The sequence below is a fragment of the Ammospiza nelsoni genome, chromosome 3 (assembly GCF_027579445.1).
Source record: "Ammospiza nelsoni isolate bAmmNel1 chromosome 3, bAmmNel1.pri, whole genome shotgun sequence".
NCBI lineage: Eukaryota > Metazoa > Chordata > Aves > Passeriformes > Passerellidae > Ammospiza > Ammospiza nelsoni.
In genome coordinates, this window is record NC_080635.1 from 45041129 (window position 1) to 45062279 (window position 21151).

General features: G+C 36.4%; 1 protein-coding gene across 4 annotated transcripts in view; it reads right to left on the reverse strand.

The window, feature by feature from the left end:
- ARID4B (AT-rich interaction domain 4B) overlaps positions 1-21151 on the reverse strand; it is an 88161-nt gene that overhangs the window by 35568 nt on the left and 31442 nt on the right. For 3 of the 4 annotated variants that reach the window (XM_059467424.1, XM_059467421.1, XM_059467422.1), the window contains exons 4-11: positions 17608-17673; positions 16921-17011; positions 12847-12926; positions 10473-10564; positions 7895-8033; positions 4116-4195; positions 2437-2510; positions 1468-1613 (exon numbers count right to left, since the gene is read on the reverse strand). In XM_059467424.1, the coding sequence (XP_059323407.1) occupies positions 1468-1613; positions 2437-2510; positions 4116-4195; positions 7895-8033; positions 10473-10564; positions 12847-12926; positions 16921-17011; positions 17608-17673 (768 nt within the window). The remainder of the gene's footprint in view (positions 1-1467; positions 1614-2436; positions 2511-4115; positions 4196-7894; positions 8034-10472; positions 10565-12846; positions 12927-16920; positions 17012-17607; positions 17674-21151) is intronic. The other variant, XM_059467423.1, reaches the window with a different exon arrangement.

The window sequence follows — 21151 nt, forward strand, 5'->3', positions numbered from 1 at the left end:
TCCCAAGAGCAGGCCCACAGGTCCTGTTTGGGAAGAGATGCTGCTTGACAACCAGGAGGATACAGGGACAAAATAACAAAAACAAGAGAAGAAGTTGCAGAAACTGCTCAAATATGGGTGGAGAGGAGACACACATGCCACTGACCACCAAGGAGAGCTAAGAAGAAAAAGGAGAAGTAAAAAAAAAACAAAAAACAAATAATTTGCCTGTTTTAGAAACTTCCTAGTTCAACAAATGGCTGAAATCACTGTTTACTGGAAAAGATATTATCACAAGAGGTGAGTGATACAGTAGATTCTAAAATATTTGTCTGAGATGAAAGCTATATGTCTAGCACATGGAAAGATTAGCTCAAACAAACAAACATGCAACTAAGAGGAGCTCAGGAGAAGGTGTTGAAAGAGTACAAGGTCAAGTGTTTACAAATGCTGTAGCTAAAGGCTCTGTATTTTTCACCTAAAAGTAGTGCAGGAATGATCACTACATAAAGATGATGTATCATTCTGCATAGATACAAACCTATCTACATGCATCATGTTCATAGCTGGACATGCTGACAAAGTCCAGAAATTGTATTGAGCCCAAGGAACTATTCCTTGCTTCTCAAAATACTAAGCAGAGCACTGTCTGCCCCTTGCAAACTTTTGATCAGAGCTGGATAATCTTCTGAGTGCTTAAAGAGGAGGCAAAAAGAAATTATAAGCATGGAGAGGTGGCAAAGTCATAACTTCACACTTTTGCAGTCTTCCAATATATTTTAAAGAAATGAATGACTAGAAGATGATATACTATTTTCTGGTATGCCAGAGCCACAGTATCCACAGAGGATGGACTGAGGGAAGGACCCTAACAACCATTTAAGACCCAAACCAGTTCAGTTTCTCCTTCACAATTCCCCTACTAATAGGAAATTAAGTCTGCTGCACTACTGGTACTTGCTTGAAAATTAAGAGAACAGCTCTCAAACCCTAGTGAGAGAAAAAAGTGATTATGGCAGATACAGATTTAGAGTACCACAGGAAGGTACAGAGAAGTAAAAGGTTCAAAAGCCTCTCTTTCAGCCTCTCAGCCAGCTGTGAAATGAAATTCTTTCCTGGTCTTGATTTTTTTTTTCTGGACAGAAGGCTGGGGGGAAAGAACAGATGAACAGAAAACCAAGCATGAGGTGGTGACTCCATATTGCAGGAAAAAAAAGAGAAGAAAGGTGGAAGTGGAGTGCATGGGGGCTAATGCCTTGATTGAAAGTTCTGCTTCATTACATAGGGTAGCCAGAGAGGTAGCATGGAGTGGAGCAGTTCCTCAGCAGATCAGGGAAAGAGCCAGTTACTCAATAATGCCTATGTTAACAGTGCTGCCTATGTTAACATGTTATATGTCCCCTAATGTTAAAAAGGCCTGCTTAAATATGTATGTTCCTGCTAATTTTTATCAGCTGTGTAACTATGCCCTTTGCTAACTTCACTTGCCTCTTCCTCACTGCTGTTATCCTCTTTTTCTTTTTCATCTTCTTCCTCTTCTTCAGCTTCACTGCTGGAGCTGTCTTCTTTCAATTCTGTTTTCCAGTTACTAGGAACAGTTCTGGTTTTACGGAACTCAAGTGCTTGGTCAAAAGCTGTAAAAGAACCAGCCTTTGTTAGCACTGCAGGAAGTATCAAGTTTGCACAAATATTTCAATTAAAAAAACAGTAATGAGGGGTGACAGGCAAGAGGAGAAGGAAAGACTGCTAACTAACAATTCCTCTCCACATTCAAAGATCCTCAACAACCATTCCATGCTGTCCATCCTTATTTGTCTTATCCAGTCAAACTGGCCTAGTGTTCTCTGTACATCAAGGCACTCAGAGATATTACCAGTATTTTTACCTTATTAGTGTCTACAGGCACAAATAAGGATCTTCTGCACAGGGCATATATGAAAATTTAACTGAGGAAACCCCCATCCAAGAGGTTTACACTGCAGTTTATATGTATCAAAAAAGGAGGGCAAGAAGGAAGAAATAATCACAAGCTAACTCTAAGAGTTTCATCACACAAGCTTAAACTTTCAAATGCACCCACAATTCCAGATTTTCAAAGCTCATAAAGGCAACTTACAACTATTAGGGGCATTACTGTGAAAATAATTCTATAAAGTTCTAAAGCAAAAGGAAAAATACACTGTATAGAGCCAATGTGTGCATGTTTGGCATGTCTACACTTAAAGCCAGTGCAGAGCAAGCGGGGTGTTGTTTTAGGGGGTTTTATTTAGTAAGGTTTTATTTGTTTGAAAAAAGTTCCTCCAACTTTCCATAAGCATTCTCCTTCAATACATTACTCTATAACAAAAGATCCTATATTTTAGGATCTTTAAGACATGAATCAATCTGCCATAGATTTAGTGATTAATGTAACTAAGCAAATACACACAAGTGTTTCTCACAGGAAGTTATTTTTACCTTGTTTTAACAAAGCGTCAGGCTTTGGTGAAGTTTCACTGATTTCCCGGACATCTTTTCTTGGCACAGAAACACTGGAGAATTTAGAAAGTGTTAAAAACATTTAAAATATTTTAAAGGTAAACTAACTATACAATACAAAGCTCCCATTAAGATTATAATACACTTACTAAACACACATAAGAAGCATACAAAGTATATCTTGACAATTCTATAGTGTTACTGTGGTACAGTGTTAGTGACTGGATTAAACCCAAAACTTTTACATTAAATTGATTAAACTATATGCATTCACTGTATGTTAAAGAAAGCATGCTACTTCTACAAACAGGTAGTTTCTGGAATCTCCCATATATGTAATACTTTAAACCCTCACATTAATTTAACATTAATTTAGAACCCTATCTTGCTTAAACGAGTATTAGTGTAAATTGTCAATATGAAATTAAAGACTTTCAAATTGAAAGAACAAAGCACTTTCTGATTTCTACTTTGTCTACAACCAGGGAAGCAAATCTGAATTGCAGCTCTGGAGGACAGGGGGGTGGGTAAGTGCTTGTGTGCACACATCTTGTATGTCGCTATAGGACACGAGAGAACACAAGCACACCACCGTTCTCAAGGTGAAGGAAAAAAGGGAAGTTTTATTCTCTGACTCCAATATTTATAGTTTTACAAAAGTGACAGTGGATTGGAAGGTGACAGTGACACCTCTCCAATGACACTGGTCAAACCAACAGTCCATCAACTCTCTCCTCCTCCATAAAGGAATGCAAAACAATGAGTTATTTACAGAAAGTGTGTGAGAAAGTTCACTACAATAATGTCAACATCAGAAGGCTTAGAAAATCTTAAAAAACCAGGGTGACACTTGTGTGTGTTCCTTGAGTGATGTGCACTGATGCCTGAAAAACTATCAAATGGTAAAGCAATACCCTAGACTTAGTAAGTAATTAAACCACAACAAAACTGTTAAAATATTTAAATATCCTTCTTGCAAAACATTGTGTTGAACTGAACCAAGCACAATAAATAGCTGCAACTTTTGAAATAAAAACTAAAACCTAGAAAAAGAATTCTACTGTTGTGAATTTAAGAACACAAAGAACTTTATTTTGTTGCAAATACCAGTCTGGTTTCCTATGTTTCTCTATCCTTTTTCCTACTTTGAGTAGCATTAGAGCTCTTTGCAAGGAGCATGATAAGATGCAGTTGCAGCCTAGACTGAGATAAACATATGCCTTAGTACCTTCCAACAGGAAAGAGGATTTCTGTGTGTGCACGTGGTGTACGTGCAGGCAGGCACACATCCCCACTGACCCTCCTGGAGCTGGATAAGCTTACAGCCACATCCCTGAAAAGCACTGCTCTACTCCAACCTCAGCAGGAAAGAGTTTCAGGCCATTCTTGAAGTCATGTAATACTGCTGGGTTTCCCACAATTTTAACAATGGAAGTAAAACTAAGACAGATAGATTTATGCATCCCATTAGTAATAATGACAAAGTTCAAGACTAATTTCATCACCATGTAGGCTGTTAACAGTTTTTTAAACATTAGAAAAATCTTGGCAGGAACTCACTGAGCTTACTGATGTTATTAATACTTTAACCAACACATCTCACATTTCACTTGAGGTACAAATTTTGCTCAATTATCAAACTCAACATTCCTACTCACAATTTGCCATCCTTGAATGAGCGAACAAGAATATTGTCTTTTTTCACTGCAATATCATCACTACAATCTGGACAAACCACCTGCAAAGATATTACAATTGCAAAGTTTAGAGAGGAAAAGCTAAAACAAGAGAGTAACAGTAAATAGCAGTGCTTCTCTAAAAGCTTTTGTGCTCATTTCTCATTGGCAACCCTGAGATGAGAGCAAGTGAGATCCCCCAAAACACAGGAGCAATGACCTCCTGGAATTACTGAATGCATGAGGTCATGCTGGCTCCTAGAGGGAAACCGACGGCTGCTGCCAGAAACATAAGAACAGCATTCTGACAAAATGTCAATCTGTCATGCCTCTACAGCTTATTCTCCTCCTCATCCTAAAAGGACAGAAATTTCTCCAAGTGCTGCCACCTGACTTACAGACTTCTTCTGAAAACTTCTGGAAATGGCAAAGAGGTGATCACACACAGTGTCAAAACCAAAAGCTAAAGGATTTATGAAATGCAATTTTATAAGAGAAGACTTACAAGTAATCTGCATGGGAGAGAAGAGCACCTCAAGTGCAAGTATTATGATAGGTTCTTTAACTCAAGAAGTAGACTAATCAAGTCTAGCATTGAGACAACATATTATTTGTTGCAATTTTAAAAGCTATTTCAGTTTTGCTAAATCAGGATACAAGTCACTAATAAAAAAGCATCAAGAATTTAATAAAAAATTATATAAATAAACATATATATTCAATTGCCAGAAAGTGACACACAAAAGCAACCCCTCTCCATCACTCATCTGATATCTCATAATGTGCATTGCTCCCTGAAAGTCAGGAAAATTCTGGCTGCTACAAAATCTCAAGCAGCAGCAAATGACTGTAGCCCTAAGCTATCCCAGGTAAATACCTCTTCTCTCTTATCCCAACTTTTGCCTTTCAGTCCTAATTTTCCACCAAATACAAAGATACTAAATGGCAAAAGTTGAGTTTTTCCCCCCATCTTACATAGGTCACCACCTACGCAGCATTTTATGAGCTAAAGTCAAAAGTTCCAAGTGATTTGGAAATAGACTTACATATCACAAAGCACAGGCTAAATATGGTCCTCAAGACAAATAAAATTCAACAGACCAAGTTCCAAAATTCAATGCATTCTACAAAAAAATTACTTTAGGAAATGACAACTTTCTAACTGAAATTATGCTTGAGATACAGCTTGCAATATCAGGGTAAAAGACAATGATTATCATCCTCTATTTAAAACTGACAAGTGCAAACTCCTAGCTCCTTAAAGATGGAGAAAGGCTCTTCAGGCTTTAGCAACTGCTTTTCTAGAAGCATCAAGATTTTAGTAGTCAGAAATCCATTCAGAGGTTGGAAAACACCTTACACCATAACCCCATCTAGTGCCTTTACATCAAGCCACATCACCACAATTTTGCCTGAATCAAGTTCTCAATTTTCTTGCAAAACAAACTCCACTGGAGTCAGAGGATGAAAGAGATGATCCTGTGTAAACTCAATTTTCTGAAAATGCTGCAGGCAGATTTCCTCACTGCACCTTTCAAAAGCCTTTAAGCACACATTCAAACTAAACAATGCTATGAGGCTTTGAATAAGACTGAATCACACTCTTTGACATAAGGAGCAACTGTCAGACCCTTTTACAATTCTAGTTAGTCACTGTACTCCCCCCTTCCCCACAGAACTTACAAAAACAAGTGAACAAAAACCCCACCAACCGAGACATGTATGCAGAATTAAAACAATGCAGTCAATCATTGAGTCCTTAGAGTAATTTTAACCAAATTCAGATTTCTACAGTTCTAAATTTGTAAGGGATAATCTATTTGGTTATAGGAGTGATCTCCAAAGTACTTGGTTTCCACTGCTAATCTTAATTGTTACCTGCTGTAAAGGTTTGGATTAATCCCTGAACTTGTTTTCACCTAATAAACTTGCACAATGTCCTCTGTGCTTATACACAAAGTATCTGTACATAATATCATTAATAAGAAATAATGCTGAGATACACATTCTTCCGCACATTAAACCTGAATTTTCATTACATTATTCATGAAATTACCATAATACAAAGTTAATGCAAAATTTATCAGTAATAAGATAAGATTACTTTGTTGATACAGTAGAGATAACCTGCTTACAAGGTAAAAAAATCAAGAGGCATAGCTATTGAAAAGGGTATTATAATACAAAAAACCAAGCCAAATGAAAAAAGGCAGCTATTTGAGGTATAAATCTACCCTTTGGCACAGCTTTTCTGGTTAAATGCACTATGATGTTTGTTTGCAGAGCTATAAACCTGATTACTAAAGTAAGAGTTAATCTAGGATAAGCTATTTCAGAGTTAACAAGCTTCATCCTCAAACTTTATCCCCCTACTGCTTTTCATTTGTTGCAGGAAGCTTTCCATGAAGAAGAAGCTATTCCAATCTTCAAAAGAAATACAAAGAAACAATTGTGTATCTTTAGTATATCTTTGGAGCAGAAGCAACAATTCAGCTCCTCTTTAGGGTCTGACCCACAGCTGTCATGAGCAGCACCACAGGAGCCACAGGCAAGCCCAACCCCTCCCAGAGAGCAGGCCATGGAAACTGGTACCTGGCATGGCAGAAAGGCAAACGCAGCAGTGTGACATAAAACTGCTCAAGCCACTTTCACTGCACACTTCTCTGACTGAACTGTGAGGCAGGTAATACTGCATCCTCCTGATGACAGCTTTCAGCAAAGAAACATCTCAATTTTTCTTGTTTATCACCGAAAACTTCTCTTAAAGCTATTTCCTGCAAACATGGTACATCCTTGCTGTACATTCTGCCCTCTCCCTTGCAAAAAATACTTCAGTGACTCTTTCTCTTCCACAAACTTCACCAAAAGAATTCCTACTGGAAAGCTGCTGGATTGCATTACAAGACACAGCAGGTGACAAGCAGAAAGCTTCAATTGAGAGCTATTGCACCTACTAAGAGGAGTTAAATGCTACTGTGCAGCATGGTTTCAAAAGCAGAGCACAAGTCTCCCTGAAATTAGATAAATGTTAAGCTTTCATTGCCAGGGAGGAATTAATCAAATATTAAAAATAAAATAAAAATTTAAAAGCATGGTTCTAGAAGGTGCCACATATAGAAATATATTCATTTTCAAATCAATCAGTGAGCCTACATGCAATCACTAGACTAGCTGTGGTATTTTATTAGAAGTTGATTTCTTAAAAAGTGTCTTTAAGCCAGAATAAAGAAAGAGAAAAATACTGGTACTAAAAGGCTACAATGAAATTTTAAAGTAAATTTATTGTCACTATTTCACTACCTAGTGTAATGACCAAGAAAAACACATTTGATTTTATTATCCAGCGTGTTTATATTGAATGTTGAAAAATCATGTTTACGTAATCACTAAACTTCCCCTCTCTCTGTACTTTGTATTTCCTTCCTTGATAAAACTCAGTTATTTGGAAAATTGATATACAATAGCCTAGGAAAAAAGCCCTGAAATTCTAGTCCAATAGTGATCACTGAACACGGTGCCGAGCTAGAATTAGGTCAACAAGCTCTGGCTGTTTGGAAAAACTAAGGCCATGTTAGCAATCCCTTTTTTTAAACAAACATATCTAGATATATTTCCTTTGACTGTTATTGTACAGTCCAACATGAAAAAACACATTCTAAAATTCGAACAAAAACCACCAAAATGAAGAAACCCCACACCTCTCTCAGTGCCTAGAAAAAGATAAAAGATGTACAAAATTATAATAAAGATGAAACTCTTACCAAAGCTGGAAACCACAGAACTTTCTTTTTATCCACACTGAAGCAGTCCACACACACAACTTTTCCTAGTAACTCATCACTTTGTTTCCTATCATCTTCATCTTCATCGCTGGAAGAGGATGAAGATTCTTCTTCAGGACTAAACAACAGAAAGAGACTTAAAACTCAACTATTCAACACTTGCTTATTGTAATTACAGGAGATCCAAAGCATATTATCAAAGAGACACAAATAACAGCGACTTGAATTGTCTGTTAGGTGTTTTGGCACAAAAGTGAGTATTTATAATATATTATAGTAACAATTCAAACATTACAAGCTCAGAAATGCACATTTACTAGTCATACATGTAAAACCCAAACAAAACACCACCATGCACCCACAAGGAGGAAGACAAATGCACTGTCAGGGTATTCAAAGTGAAACCATTCTACCCTACAAAAACACTGTCCAAAAATACTGTTGTAGTTTTGGACCAATGTTAAGCTAAACTGTTTTGGTTTTCCCTCTTAATCTGTCTATGCTTTTACTTTAACAACCACACAGAATGGAAAGCTATTTTGGGAGAGGACAAATCTCTGAAGAAGAAACATCAGATACAAAGATAAACAGCAAAGAGAAAGTCTGTTTATCCTTAAACAGTTCTTTAAAGATGTGCAGTGAACCATTTCTATGACTTTCAACTTCACATTGAATGAAGTGTTGGAATGTAAGTAGATGGGCCAAGATGCAAATGCATTTCCATTTAAAAGGGTTCTGGCTCATTGTTTTGACTGTTCAAGTACAAAGTTGCACCTGGTTTTAACCATATGAGAAGTCTAAATACATAAACTAGTCCAACTAAAATTACTTGCAACCAAAAAAAAAAAAAACCAGAAAACCCTCTTGATGCTCTCTATACTCTCTATATATCCTTTTTTAATAGTCACTTCAAAGGTTAATCCTCAGAAAATATACAGCATCTTCAATGAGCACCACCACCATCACTTCAAAAGCTATCTTGCATTTGTCACATAACTGCTTTTGAGTACAAAATTCAGTACCAACAAAAAACTCAGTTACCATTGGTGTAACAGAAGGTAACAGATGTACAGTTTAAGGAGAATTTCTTTTTCCCCATCTTGAATTTATGTTATTTCCAGTTATGATAATTGTTTTGGTTTAGCATTGTTTAATTTTTTTCCCTCAAAATGTCTTTTTTTTTAAAGTAATGGCTTCTTTTAAAATGTATTAAATCCTTTCAGGCTGCTTTCTGGGGCTCAAGAATCTCTTGCAGGAAGAAAAAAACCTCAAAGACTAAAAGAGAAAGCCAGAACTATTTTGGAGAGACTTCTTCCTAACTCAAATTGCACAGATAAGTGTCTTTAAACTCAGTTAACTCAGTTTTAACAACAAGATAAAGATAAGTGTGATGCTTCTGACATAATAATATTCTGTACAACCCTGTACAATATCCTGTACGGTCAGAGACGTCAAGGATGCTACAATGACATTCTCTGGGTAATACCAGCTTTTTCCTTCACTACCTCACAAATTAATAACTCAACAACTTTCTGAGTAAATATATAGCTCCTCTACATTTACAGAGCAACATTTATTTCAAGCTACTAGAAAGTGCAAAGACCCAAGCATGAAAGCCACTACACCTAAAAGCTTTAAGGAAAAGAGCAAAAAAAACCCCACATAAACCCACACATACACACAAAAACCTCACAACCCACTCACAAACAATAAAGAATAAGCACTGGACTATGTAAAACGGCTTTATCAAGACCACAGCTACCAAGAATTTCGGCACCAAAAAATCTTGAACTTTGTTTTTTAATCAGTAAGCTTTGTTGCAAACTATACTAGAAGCAGTGAGAAAAAAACTGATGCACAGGAAGTTCCACCTGGATATGAGGAAGAACTTCTTGATTGTGCAGGTGACTACACACTGGAACAGATTGTCCTGAGAGGTTGTGGAATCTCCTTCACTGGAGATGCTCATGAACCATCTGGACTCAATCCTGTGCCAGGTGCTCTAGGATGGCCCTGCCTGAGTAGCGAGGTTGGACCAGATGCCCCACTGCGGTCCCTTCCAACCTGACCCATTCAGTAATACTGTTCATCTATTTCTAAAAGCCCTTCAGAGACCCTTCAGAGACTGAGAAACCAAAGGTCTACAGGAGAATTCTGGGACCTTCCACAAAGACTTCCTATCAGCTGGACAAGGACTGCATTGTAAATATTTTGCTTGAGTCCAACATATTTACAATACTACAGAGATGTTTGTCAATACAATTCACTGTCACATTTCCATTTGGGATGCCACCTTTTCTTTTTTTTTTTTTAACAAGAAAAAGCTGTTGCCTATACCTGGTGCTACTTAAAATATTGATTACATGAAGACTTGGAATGCTTGTATGCAACAACAGACAAGAACCTGAGTTTCAAACTGAGTGCTAAACAACATTTTTCATCCAGCCTCCTGCTTTTATATAAGAGAAGCCTGAACATACAAATAATAAAACTCAACACATACTGAAAGCTTCAGAATTGATTACACACAGCACAGATATCAAAATATTTAACTTACATATGATTGGATCTCCTTCCCCTGTTTGTTTTCTTTCCTATAACAGGAGTCCCAAAGTGTTCAGGATTGGTGAGTGGAAGCTGATCTAATGTCTGTCGAAATGAAAAAACACATATGCATATATATAAGAAAAAGCTGGCATAAGTTATTCTCCAAACCACCTGCTTCACTGAAGCAATTTTTGTCAACAGAGACTTTCTCATTACGAAAGAAATACAGAAGTACATCATATATGTCACATTTAGATTTTCTAAAAGGAATATGTTTTGTTTTGCAGGTTTTTTTCAACACTTTCTCTGCACCTCTGAATAATTAACTTTTGTCAAACACACACAAACAATTCTTCCCAGAATTCCTGCCTTTGGACGATCAAAACACAGAGAAATAAGTGTCAGGTATTCTGCTCACCTGGCATTTTCCATCTCTATCAGATTAATTTTCTGCCTATCCTATAATTAGACTAAATACTGAATCATTTACTAAAAAATGCTTGCTGCTGCTCAACAGCAGCAAACATGACAACTTACTGTAATTTTTTGTTAGTAATTCATACTTTGATATGTAAGAGAGATTCTAAAACAATTTTAAAGAGGCTGTTATATTGATAATTGGGAGGGTGCTTATTGATGCTTTATCAGCCTCAAAACAAAAAGAGAGGCAAAGAAAGAACTTTCCCTCTTCAGGAAGAATCCTTCAACAAACGGAATTCATGGACATGCAGTATCTTCTCTCCTTAAGCCTGCTGTTACCTGTTTAAATGATAACCCTTCCTGATTTGAAGGCAGCTGGTACACAATAATTTTTTGTACAGCCGCTTATTATTGTTCTTTGAAAGAAGGCAGAAAGCCTTCCAAATTAAATTTAGTCCTCGGACTTCAACTTCTTTGTCATGTATGAGTTTTACAATGTGTAACAGCAACAAGCACCTCGGAAATATTCTGTCTCAAACAGAATTGACTGAGGGACAATAAAACTGGCTTTTTAGAATCTAAAAATAAATGCATGACTACTTCTGAGTGTGGTGGACATCCTAAAAGATTCTACACCACACACTTGGGAAGCAGTATCAGCAAGACAACTGTGGGGCACTGGCCTAATTACAAAAGAAATTTGAGATGTAATTTTCCCTGCTGTGTAGCTGTGCAATCACAAGGTAATTATTAGAAATGTACAACATGTTTCATTCAGAGCTGGTGACAGTGAATTGCAAATCAGTGACTTCTGGCAAAACATCAAAAGCTTAGATGAAAAAAAAGATGATAAAAATAAGAAGTACCAGTCATCTGAATGTAAGGTTACTTCGAATGTGACAAAACAATCTGAATTACTCTCATTCAGCCACACAGGTCACAAATTTTTCAACCCATGCACTCTAAGGTAATACTCCTGAAACCATACAAAAATACTATTTACAGAACAGAAGAAATCTTATCTTCAGTTGTGCTGATCATTAATAACAAAGAATTAGTTGAAGGAATACCACAATCCTTAAACTATAGCATTTCCATAGGAATCAAGATTTAGGCATCTAATTAGGCTCCCACCTTTTAACATATGTTTAATCCTGATTTAGGAGATACCTGAATCTTCACAAGAATGCAGTATGCAAACAACAAACTCAGCTGACTGCAGTAACAGCACACTTATGTAGAACAAAAAAAACATCTTCAGCAGCTGTCCAGTAAACAAACATGTTTACATAAATCTGCCCATGCGTCCAGATTGTCTTACATAATATGAAGGAAGAACTCTCACTCTGAAATTCCAATTATTTGGAATGTACTATAAATGTTTGCATACTTTAATGTGTAAATCACCTCTAAGACATCAGCCAGCTTCAAAATTCTGGTAGCTGTTGTCAAATAAACAAGTAACAGCAACTTATTATTATTGGCCATTTGAAAGAAAAGCTTTTATGTTTAATTAAGTGTTACAAATTGGGTTTGACCATCAAAAATGCAGCAGAACTTTACTATGCAGAAACATCTACATTAGTTTTTTGTGTTATAAATTATATTACTTTTCATGTCATAAGTATACTGTGATTTTTTTCATCACTAATACAGGTAATTTTTTATACAATGCAAAGTAGTTGCATGGTGTTTGTGTGATCTACAATCCACAAATTATCAATAATATAAAAATGAAAAAGACAAAATGCTGATTTTGTTTCTTAACTTACATAGTTTGGTGGAATCTAACTATATTTCTTCTTTTTAAAAAAGAGTAAGTCAGACCCCTGTGGACCACACTTTGCATAATCCCCATTTTTAGTAGCATGGATACACATAACATACTAAAAACTCAGGTAATAAAAGTATCACTTTTAAAATTTTCTATATAAAAAGCTGCAATATAAAAACTCTTCAATTACCTCACTCTCAGCAAAATGTCTTTCTCCTTTTAAACACAGGGAAGAGCGTCTCAGGGTCTTCTCATCACCATCATCAAATACTGCCACCAGACAAGAAATGAGGAAAGAAAACATTTCTTTTTAACTCATGACAGGAATAAGCAATGCATTTACATGTCAGAATATATTCCTGTAGTCAACCCTTGGAACAAACCTATGTCCAGATAACGCTGCAGGCCCAATAAAGCATTTCACAGACTGACCAAATACATAAGCTTCTCTCTCACCATAGCTACTTTACACTTGCATACCTTGAGTAATCAGTAGTTGAGCAGACAATTCATGGTGTCATGAAATGAAATTCAACACACTAGAATTCAAAACCTTTCTAACATTAACTGTTTTTAAAGAATTACACAACTCCTGTGATATTCAAGTGGAAGCTCTGCTTACCATGGAGAAACATAATTGGATATTTATAGAAAAAGCTGCAATTTAACATTGTATGGAAGTTCAATGCCTTTCTGTCCTGACTTCATGCAACTAAGCTACAGAACAGCAGCAATACCACCCTAAGAAGATGACAATAGTCAAAGTGCTGACAATCATCAAACCCAGCTCTACTGACAGAACTGTGCAGCTCCCAGTTTCTAGACTTTTTGCTATCTCTGCTATCACTAGGTCAACTGGAAACAAGCTCGTAATACAGTTCAGCTACATCCTTTAAAATCCTGAAATGCACTGCACACATTTAAGGTGGGGTCTTCAGAACCTGATGAACTGGTCATATAAAAAGTAAGCTTTTGTCAAGTCTTCTGCAGGTACTTAGAAGATGGAAACCTGATGACAGATTTAACTCTTAGGTTTTGCTTGCACTGTTCAGTGAGACAAGACTTTATCTCTTCTCCCCTCTTGAGCAATGATAATAATTACACTCTTGCCCCTACACAGCAGTGAACTCAAAGACATTTGTGGGCACAGAAACAACTCCAAAATAACATTAAAATATTTCATTTTAAAAAAAAGTTTCAGCAACTTCTTAACAAGTCTTTTTCATTTCATTAATTCATTTAAACATCCTCTTCTCCCCATCAACAGATCAAAGTTACAGCACAATAGCTGTTGACCAGCAAGAATAAAGAGATTAAATTAATTTCTTGCTTTCCAATGGAGGGGGCTCTGTTCTTCAACGTTTACTAATTCAAAGGAAAATATACAAAAAGCAACAAGGTACATCAAAATTCTTGACTAATATTTACTTGATATTAAAGAACCTTTTATTTAATTCTGTGAATTTTTCATCCCTGTATAGAATTGAGTACTTTTGATGAAGAAACTTTCCCTTGTAACTACAATTCCCCAGCTTGGACTACAGTAATTGTTGAACACAGTTCAATTGTGACACAGTATCAGTTAGAGATGCACATCCCTCACTTCAACATTTGTTGAAAAGTATCAATGGCAAGAACTGCACACAAACCACTTAGATTCGGAACTGCATCTCAAATGGTCAGCACATAATTAAGCCCCCCTTTGGTTAAGTGAAGTAGAAGTCAGCAGGTTCCTAATCCACTTTGTGTTAATTAACAAAACAGTCTCCTTACATAATGAGAGATTAAAAAAAAAATCTATCCACTTCAGGAGATAAGCTGACTACAGCAGAGGTAAACCTATTCTGAGCTAGGCAGGTAGCCACATAACGTGTCCTATGTGGTAATCTGCTTGTGGCCTCTTCCCTGCCAGAGGGAATCCTAATCTTGTTCCATAACATGAATACTTTCAGAGGAAAAGCTTGACCTCCCTGAAAGACTTATGTGGCCAGCATGACACATATGGCTTAATGACTGTGACATTCTGATCTATTGGAACATCCTGAAAACAATCTACTGAGCAGGCATCAGGAGTGTAATGTATTTAAAATCACATATTCTGAAACTGCACAAGAAAAGCTGGGGGAGAAAAGATACAACATAACGCAACCAAAATCACTTCAAATTATAATGACAAAAAAATGCAGAAAGGGGTAAGACTACTTTTGAACATGCATAGTTCTGTATTTTCAGTAAAGCAAATAATCCTGCCATTTTCTTTGCCCCCTCATAGTAAACACAGACTTTAAGAGACATTTATATGAATGACAAAACAGTATCTAGTTACCAGGACTTTAACACCTTGAGTTCTTTGAAGATTTTTCACAGGGCAGACAAAACTAAGGACACTTATGCATGTATGTTTGTTTGTGCATTTACATACATATATGCCTATTAAATTTACAAGTTTTATGCATATATATACATACATATATATATACACCCACACAGTGCTATACTTATTTTAAAAGACTATACTAGTTGGATTTTTATAAAAATTTAGATTTAATTTTTGCTGTTCTTTGGTAGGAAAGCAGTAGCACAAAAAAAACCATGTAAGCAAACTGATGTACCATTTCTATTCAGAAAACACCTTAATACAAGACACACAGGGACATTCAAAGCAACTTTGCCCATTCGTCAGTGTTAAAAGAGGTCTCAAGCATCCCTCAAAGCGTTATTCCTCTCCAGATACTGCTGCAATGGCATATCTGGTCTTATGTCACTTTTGGAAAGGTACTACTCCAGATGGATCTATGCCTTCACAAAGTTTTTCACCAAATCATAGGAATTTTATTCACAAAATCATTAACAGTGCAAATAATTAGATGGTTCTCAGCAAGTGCTAGGACAACATTAGGTATCTGCTGGTTAAGATGAGTGCAATTCTGGAACCTGGTAAATGGCAACTATGTCCTACAGCAGGACTTTCACTCAGATCTGCAAAGTCATCACTGTCAGTATAGGCAATTCTCGTCTCATTCCAGTCACCCTCCTGACAAAGATTATTCTAATCATCCACAGCTAGAGTCAGTTCTCCATCAAAGTGCATTACACTGCCAGCAATGTGAATTTTACCAATTCTGCAAGGTCAACATGCTTTTGTTTGCTTTTATCTATAAAATACAAGAGTTGAGACTGAAACCCGTATTTCTTCCTATTCCCCAAATTCAGGATTTTTGACAGACATTTCCTTTGACTGCAACTCTGTGACATCTACCTTCAAAATTTAATATGCACAGCTTCCTATCTTATTCTTCTTGCTCAACTGCTAACCTCACACTTTCTCAGAAACATAAACAGAGACATACAACACAGCTCTAACACCATCTATACCATTTGCTTCTTAAAAGCTCTCATATCTGATCCACTTCTGTATTAATTACCAAAACACTATCTATAATGTTAATTCTTGTCTTTGTACATTATGTTTCACCCCATCCTAACCCACTCTCACCTATACTAATAGATTCTACTTCTCCAACAGAAAAACAGACATATTTTCTTCAACACTTATCTGTAAGGTCTTACCTAAATTTAGAGCTCTATTCCCTTCTGAAAGGACTAGGGAAAATGTCTTTCTCTAGTTGCTCAGCATCACTTCATTAACAATAACCCATACCTCAAAGGAAATAAGTCTCACTAAAGTCCTTTCAAATTCTAGTCTTCAACTTCCCATATCTACCCAGGAGAGGGCTATGTAGTTTTTCAAAAATCAATACATTTCCTGTATGTAAATTAGAAAAAACCTCCACCCTCTACTGGCTATAGAGTATGTGGTATATTACCAAACATCTGAAATATCACATTATAATAAGCCATGTGTATTTTAACAGCAGCTGTTGTAAGGGCTAAGTCTGGGAGTGGGGAAAATTAGGTGTTGCAGCTTGTGTTTTAAAAGCACTTCTTCGCCCTTTTTTAAGGACCTGTGACAGCATACTTTACTTGAGAATATTTAACAAGAGTATTTAATATCTAAGAAGCAGTCACCAATTATAGAGCAATTCACTACATCTTTATTTGGTGTCCCAGTTTCAGATCATAAAGGGCACAGTTTCTTATAAAACCCCAAAATACGAAGTTTATCTTTAAAAGTTTTTCATAGCAACTCTGAATACCTAAGTATCTCCAAAAAAATCTCTCTCACCATGCTTAGGACATGTCCAGGTCACAGACTTATTTTTAAGTCAGAAGTTTTAGTCAAATACATAAATCTTTCTCTTACCTACAGTATACCAACTTGCATCTGTTAATTTGTTGATAACTGCTTCCTGGTATGTTCCATCTGGATTCTTCACTTCCACAACAGTTCCTACCTAAAACAGAGAACTCACTTAGCACTGGAGACTTTCTAACATAGGCAATGAAATCAACACTTTTGTGTCAGCAAACAGAGATAATTTCTAGCCTATTCCATGTCAAATATAAAATGTTTTTCCAGTTTCACTTGAATATACTTGTATCCCTCAAACTTCTTTTTTCATTTCTTTAAAATAAGCCAACTAACTGAGCTGATTGTTTGCTGCCAGCAGGTGGGGAACAAGAACCAATTTGAGTGATGTCATTCTCTTGTATAAGAGCTTTCCCATCAAATCCTCCTGCCGAGTTCTCCAAAGGAATGGTGACTAAAAATCAGTGCCAGCCATACTTCATAGCTTTAAGGCAAAAAGAACAAAGAGGCTTTTACCAGCCTGTGCTGCATCCCCTTTAACTACAAAGAAAAAATCTAACATAAAGAGTATACTACCTCTAACTTTGTAGCATCACCTTTTATGCTTTGTGATCCTATCTAGCCTGTGTAATAAGTTGAACCTTCTTCTCTCACCCCATACCATATACGCACATTTATGTCAAATACTGAAAAGGAAAATGTTTTTCAAAGCATTAGCAAGATATAAACCAAATTTATTACCTTTAAGGGACCCTTAATGTGGTCATCTTGCACTTCCACTGTTGAAGAATCATGCCTAAAGGTTACCTAAAAAAATATAATTCAACTGACAATCACTTGATATAATTGAGCAGCATAAGCACATGCAAACGTCAATAGCCCTTCTCTTACTCTCATTTTACAGTTATACACCATAATCATCCCACTTGCTGAAAGCTGTCTAATCCATATCTTCTAGAACTATGAGGGGCTAATTCCTTAGTTATCAGATCTCCTAAAATATTTTTCTCGTTCACAAGAGAATCATTATCTCTAAAGGAATATAGAGTATAACAAAATTGTCTAATGGTCAAAATTATCTCTGGAGTTCTCTGAAGTTATTTGAATGTCTCTAGTACCACAGCAAGAAAGGAGAAAGTTTCAAGACTTCTGAGTACAACTTTAAAGAAACACTTATATTTCAATGCTTTGAAATCAAACAGCTTTAGCACCTTTATCTTTTGCTGATAAAAGTACATTTTTCACCTCATGGTTGAAAAGCCTCACCAAAGTACAGGACACTGCTGTCGACTAAACAAAATGAACAACTCAAACAGGATTTCAGTTAATGTCAGTCTAGCCTACACACAGATTTAATTGGAAGAAAATATAAAACCAGCTAACTTTTCCGTCCTTCAAAACTGGAGTTAGTAAATCCTGTAAACATATTAAATTATTTTCCCCTGACATTCCCATAAAGATACAAAGGCTGTTGTCTTTAATCCTACACACTGTGTCCTCAGGAAAAAAAAAAAAAAGGTCTGGAAGTTCAATGTATGATTAAGTTGTCTGTACCTGGTGCTACAGACATTCACCTTTTGTTTCATTCACAATTAACTTGGTTACACTGAAAGTCATAGGATTAATTACATCTGAAGTTTTATTTCCACTCCGGTTTTAAAACTGCAGGAAACTGAGAAAATTCTAGAATTACATGAGCTCCAGCTGTGTAACACTAGGTCTCAACTACAGCAATCCTATATCAAAAGTCTGGACTTGTTTCACAAGTGTACCCAGGAGCACATTCACACTGCTGTTGAGGGTTTCACTGTAGCACACAAGAACAGCAAAATTTCCTTCAGAACCACATTGTTCTCTAACATCAACTCTCCTTCACAGCCTACTCAGAGAGGAGATTTTAAGGAGTTTTGCCAAGAACAGCACCTACAACCAGGACTAAGGACCATCTATCTTGACCAATTGGAAACTAAATGCACTAAAATGCTACACTGCCCCTTCCAGGCGTTACTTCAATGAAATAGTCATCAATCCTTCTTGTAGTCAGAACTACAGCAACACATACAGTTGTGAGAGTGTGTTCCTTTCAGACCTGCACATCTCACTTGCTCATGGCAAATATTTTGTCCATCACACAGAAAAATCGTATCTTGTAACCAAAAGGCAGACAAAGGATTCAGGCTAGGAATTAACTGAGCAAGGACTACTCTTCTGAACTTCATCCTGACAGATACAGGTATTTAATTCTCTCTTTGCAGGAATTCATCTAGAAAGCTAAAACTCAGTTAAGATGCAAAATAATCTGAAACCAAGGATCACTAGTGGCTCGTGCAAAATACCCAGTAAACCAGTTCTGATTAAGACACATCTGGTTTTATTTACTTTCTGTAATTATCTTAAATGTATTTTGCAGCAAAAAGGAACTCTATCCACAACAGGAGTCAGCCCCAATGTACTCTATGAAAGGTAAACAAAGCAAACTGCTATTGTGTATTCCAGAATGGTTTGTCTTTTTAAAGATGTCTTGGGGCTTTGACTCTTTGGGGGGAGAGTTTTGATACCAACAGTTTTTGCTTCTTCAGATATTCAGATGTGCTCAAAAAATACTGGTTATTAACATAAATATTCAAACTCCAAAATCAGACTGTGACACTGTTGGCCTTTCTTGAAGAAAAGCAATGTCAGTAGGTACTAGTTGTGGGTTTTAATTCTCACAATAGTTAGCAATATGGAAACTTTCTGTCTCGGGCAAAAGATTAAGACATTCAGCACATCATCAACTTGGTTAGACTCAGCTAGAATTTCTTTTTTCTGCACTATCCCTAGTAAGTCCTATTACAGCAGAAGCTTTACTTATTTCTGTTTAATAAAGACCTACACAGAAAACAGTTTCTTCTGAAACTTCTGTGCAGGGTGCCCAAATGCAAGTGGTGGTGGATGATTTTGGTAATTGTTTTAGGAGATGCTGCCAAAATAACCTGGCTTAAATAACTCTCTAAATAAACCTATAATAAATCTGATAAAGTAGACACTCCTGTAACACCCAGAGTCTTGCCCTTGAGTCAAATTTGTACTGCCTTCAACACTTTTGAAAAGTCCAGGCAACTCTGAAGTTCTGCTTTCCATGAGCAAGTGTGCAATGCTGTTATATGTTACTGCAGAATTCTGTACTGTGTACAGAATTTGCCAAAGACTACTAAACTGCCAAATGCAGTCCCTATTGACACTGACATTATAAGTACATAGCACATGCATTAAATTGAATGAAGTTTTTAAATTATGCTGTAAGGGAAAGTTGGCATGAAGGTATCTCCTCAAAATATTCTAGGAAGCAGAATTCAACAGAAGAAAGCACATAAAAGGAGATATAATTAAACATATTTTACTTGTCTGAAGATTACAATACTCCATATCAAAAGAATTTTGTTGCAATTCTACTTTCTCAGCAGAACATCTAGTTATAAACTTAAATTACTGCTTTACACTAAAATTGACTTTCCTTCTGCTCTAGTAGTTCTAGAAGACTAAGGCATAAAATATTAACTGGGGCCAAAAGAAACCCATTCAGCAAGTAAAAATAATGCAGCAGATAAACTACCAAAATTTCAGACAAAGCACACCTGCTAATGAGAATATTTGTTAGAGCTAATATTGGGGAAAGTATGCATGTGCCAGGAAGAGCTAAACAGATTTTCAGAGAAAATCAGAGGGCCACTGCTAAGTTTAAGAAATACACATTCTTGGTGGAGAAAAAACCAAGAATGTAAACAGATATTGTTACAGCACCTACACACAAAAATCTCAACCACATTACTCTAGAAAGCAACAACAGTACTGGGGCCAAACTGCTCTAAGCAATACAGTAACAGTGAGCACACACACACAAAACTGAATCCAGAGGGCTTTGTACAAAATCTCCACAACCAATTCACAGAAAAATTCAATTTCGTGTCAAGATATTTCTGTATAATTTATACAGAAATATCTTGACATGGGATAATGTTGCTGAAAATCTTGCAGTGACCAAACTTCAAGCGATAAACCCATAAGAAAATACTTAGCACTGAATAATAAATAGCAAGTGGCCATCTACAGAGGTGGACTGAAAGTCCTCCAAAGAACTGAAATGAGTCAAGATTTCACTGATCCAGGCACAACAAAATTCCTGTACTTAAATACTGATGCTTAACAGCTCAAATAGCAATACTTAATCACTTAAACCCAATGGTACTGTAAAGCATAGACCAGCTGATGCTATTAAGAGTTTTGAATAATGAAATTAAAAGAC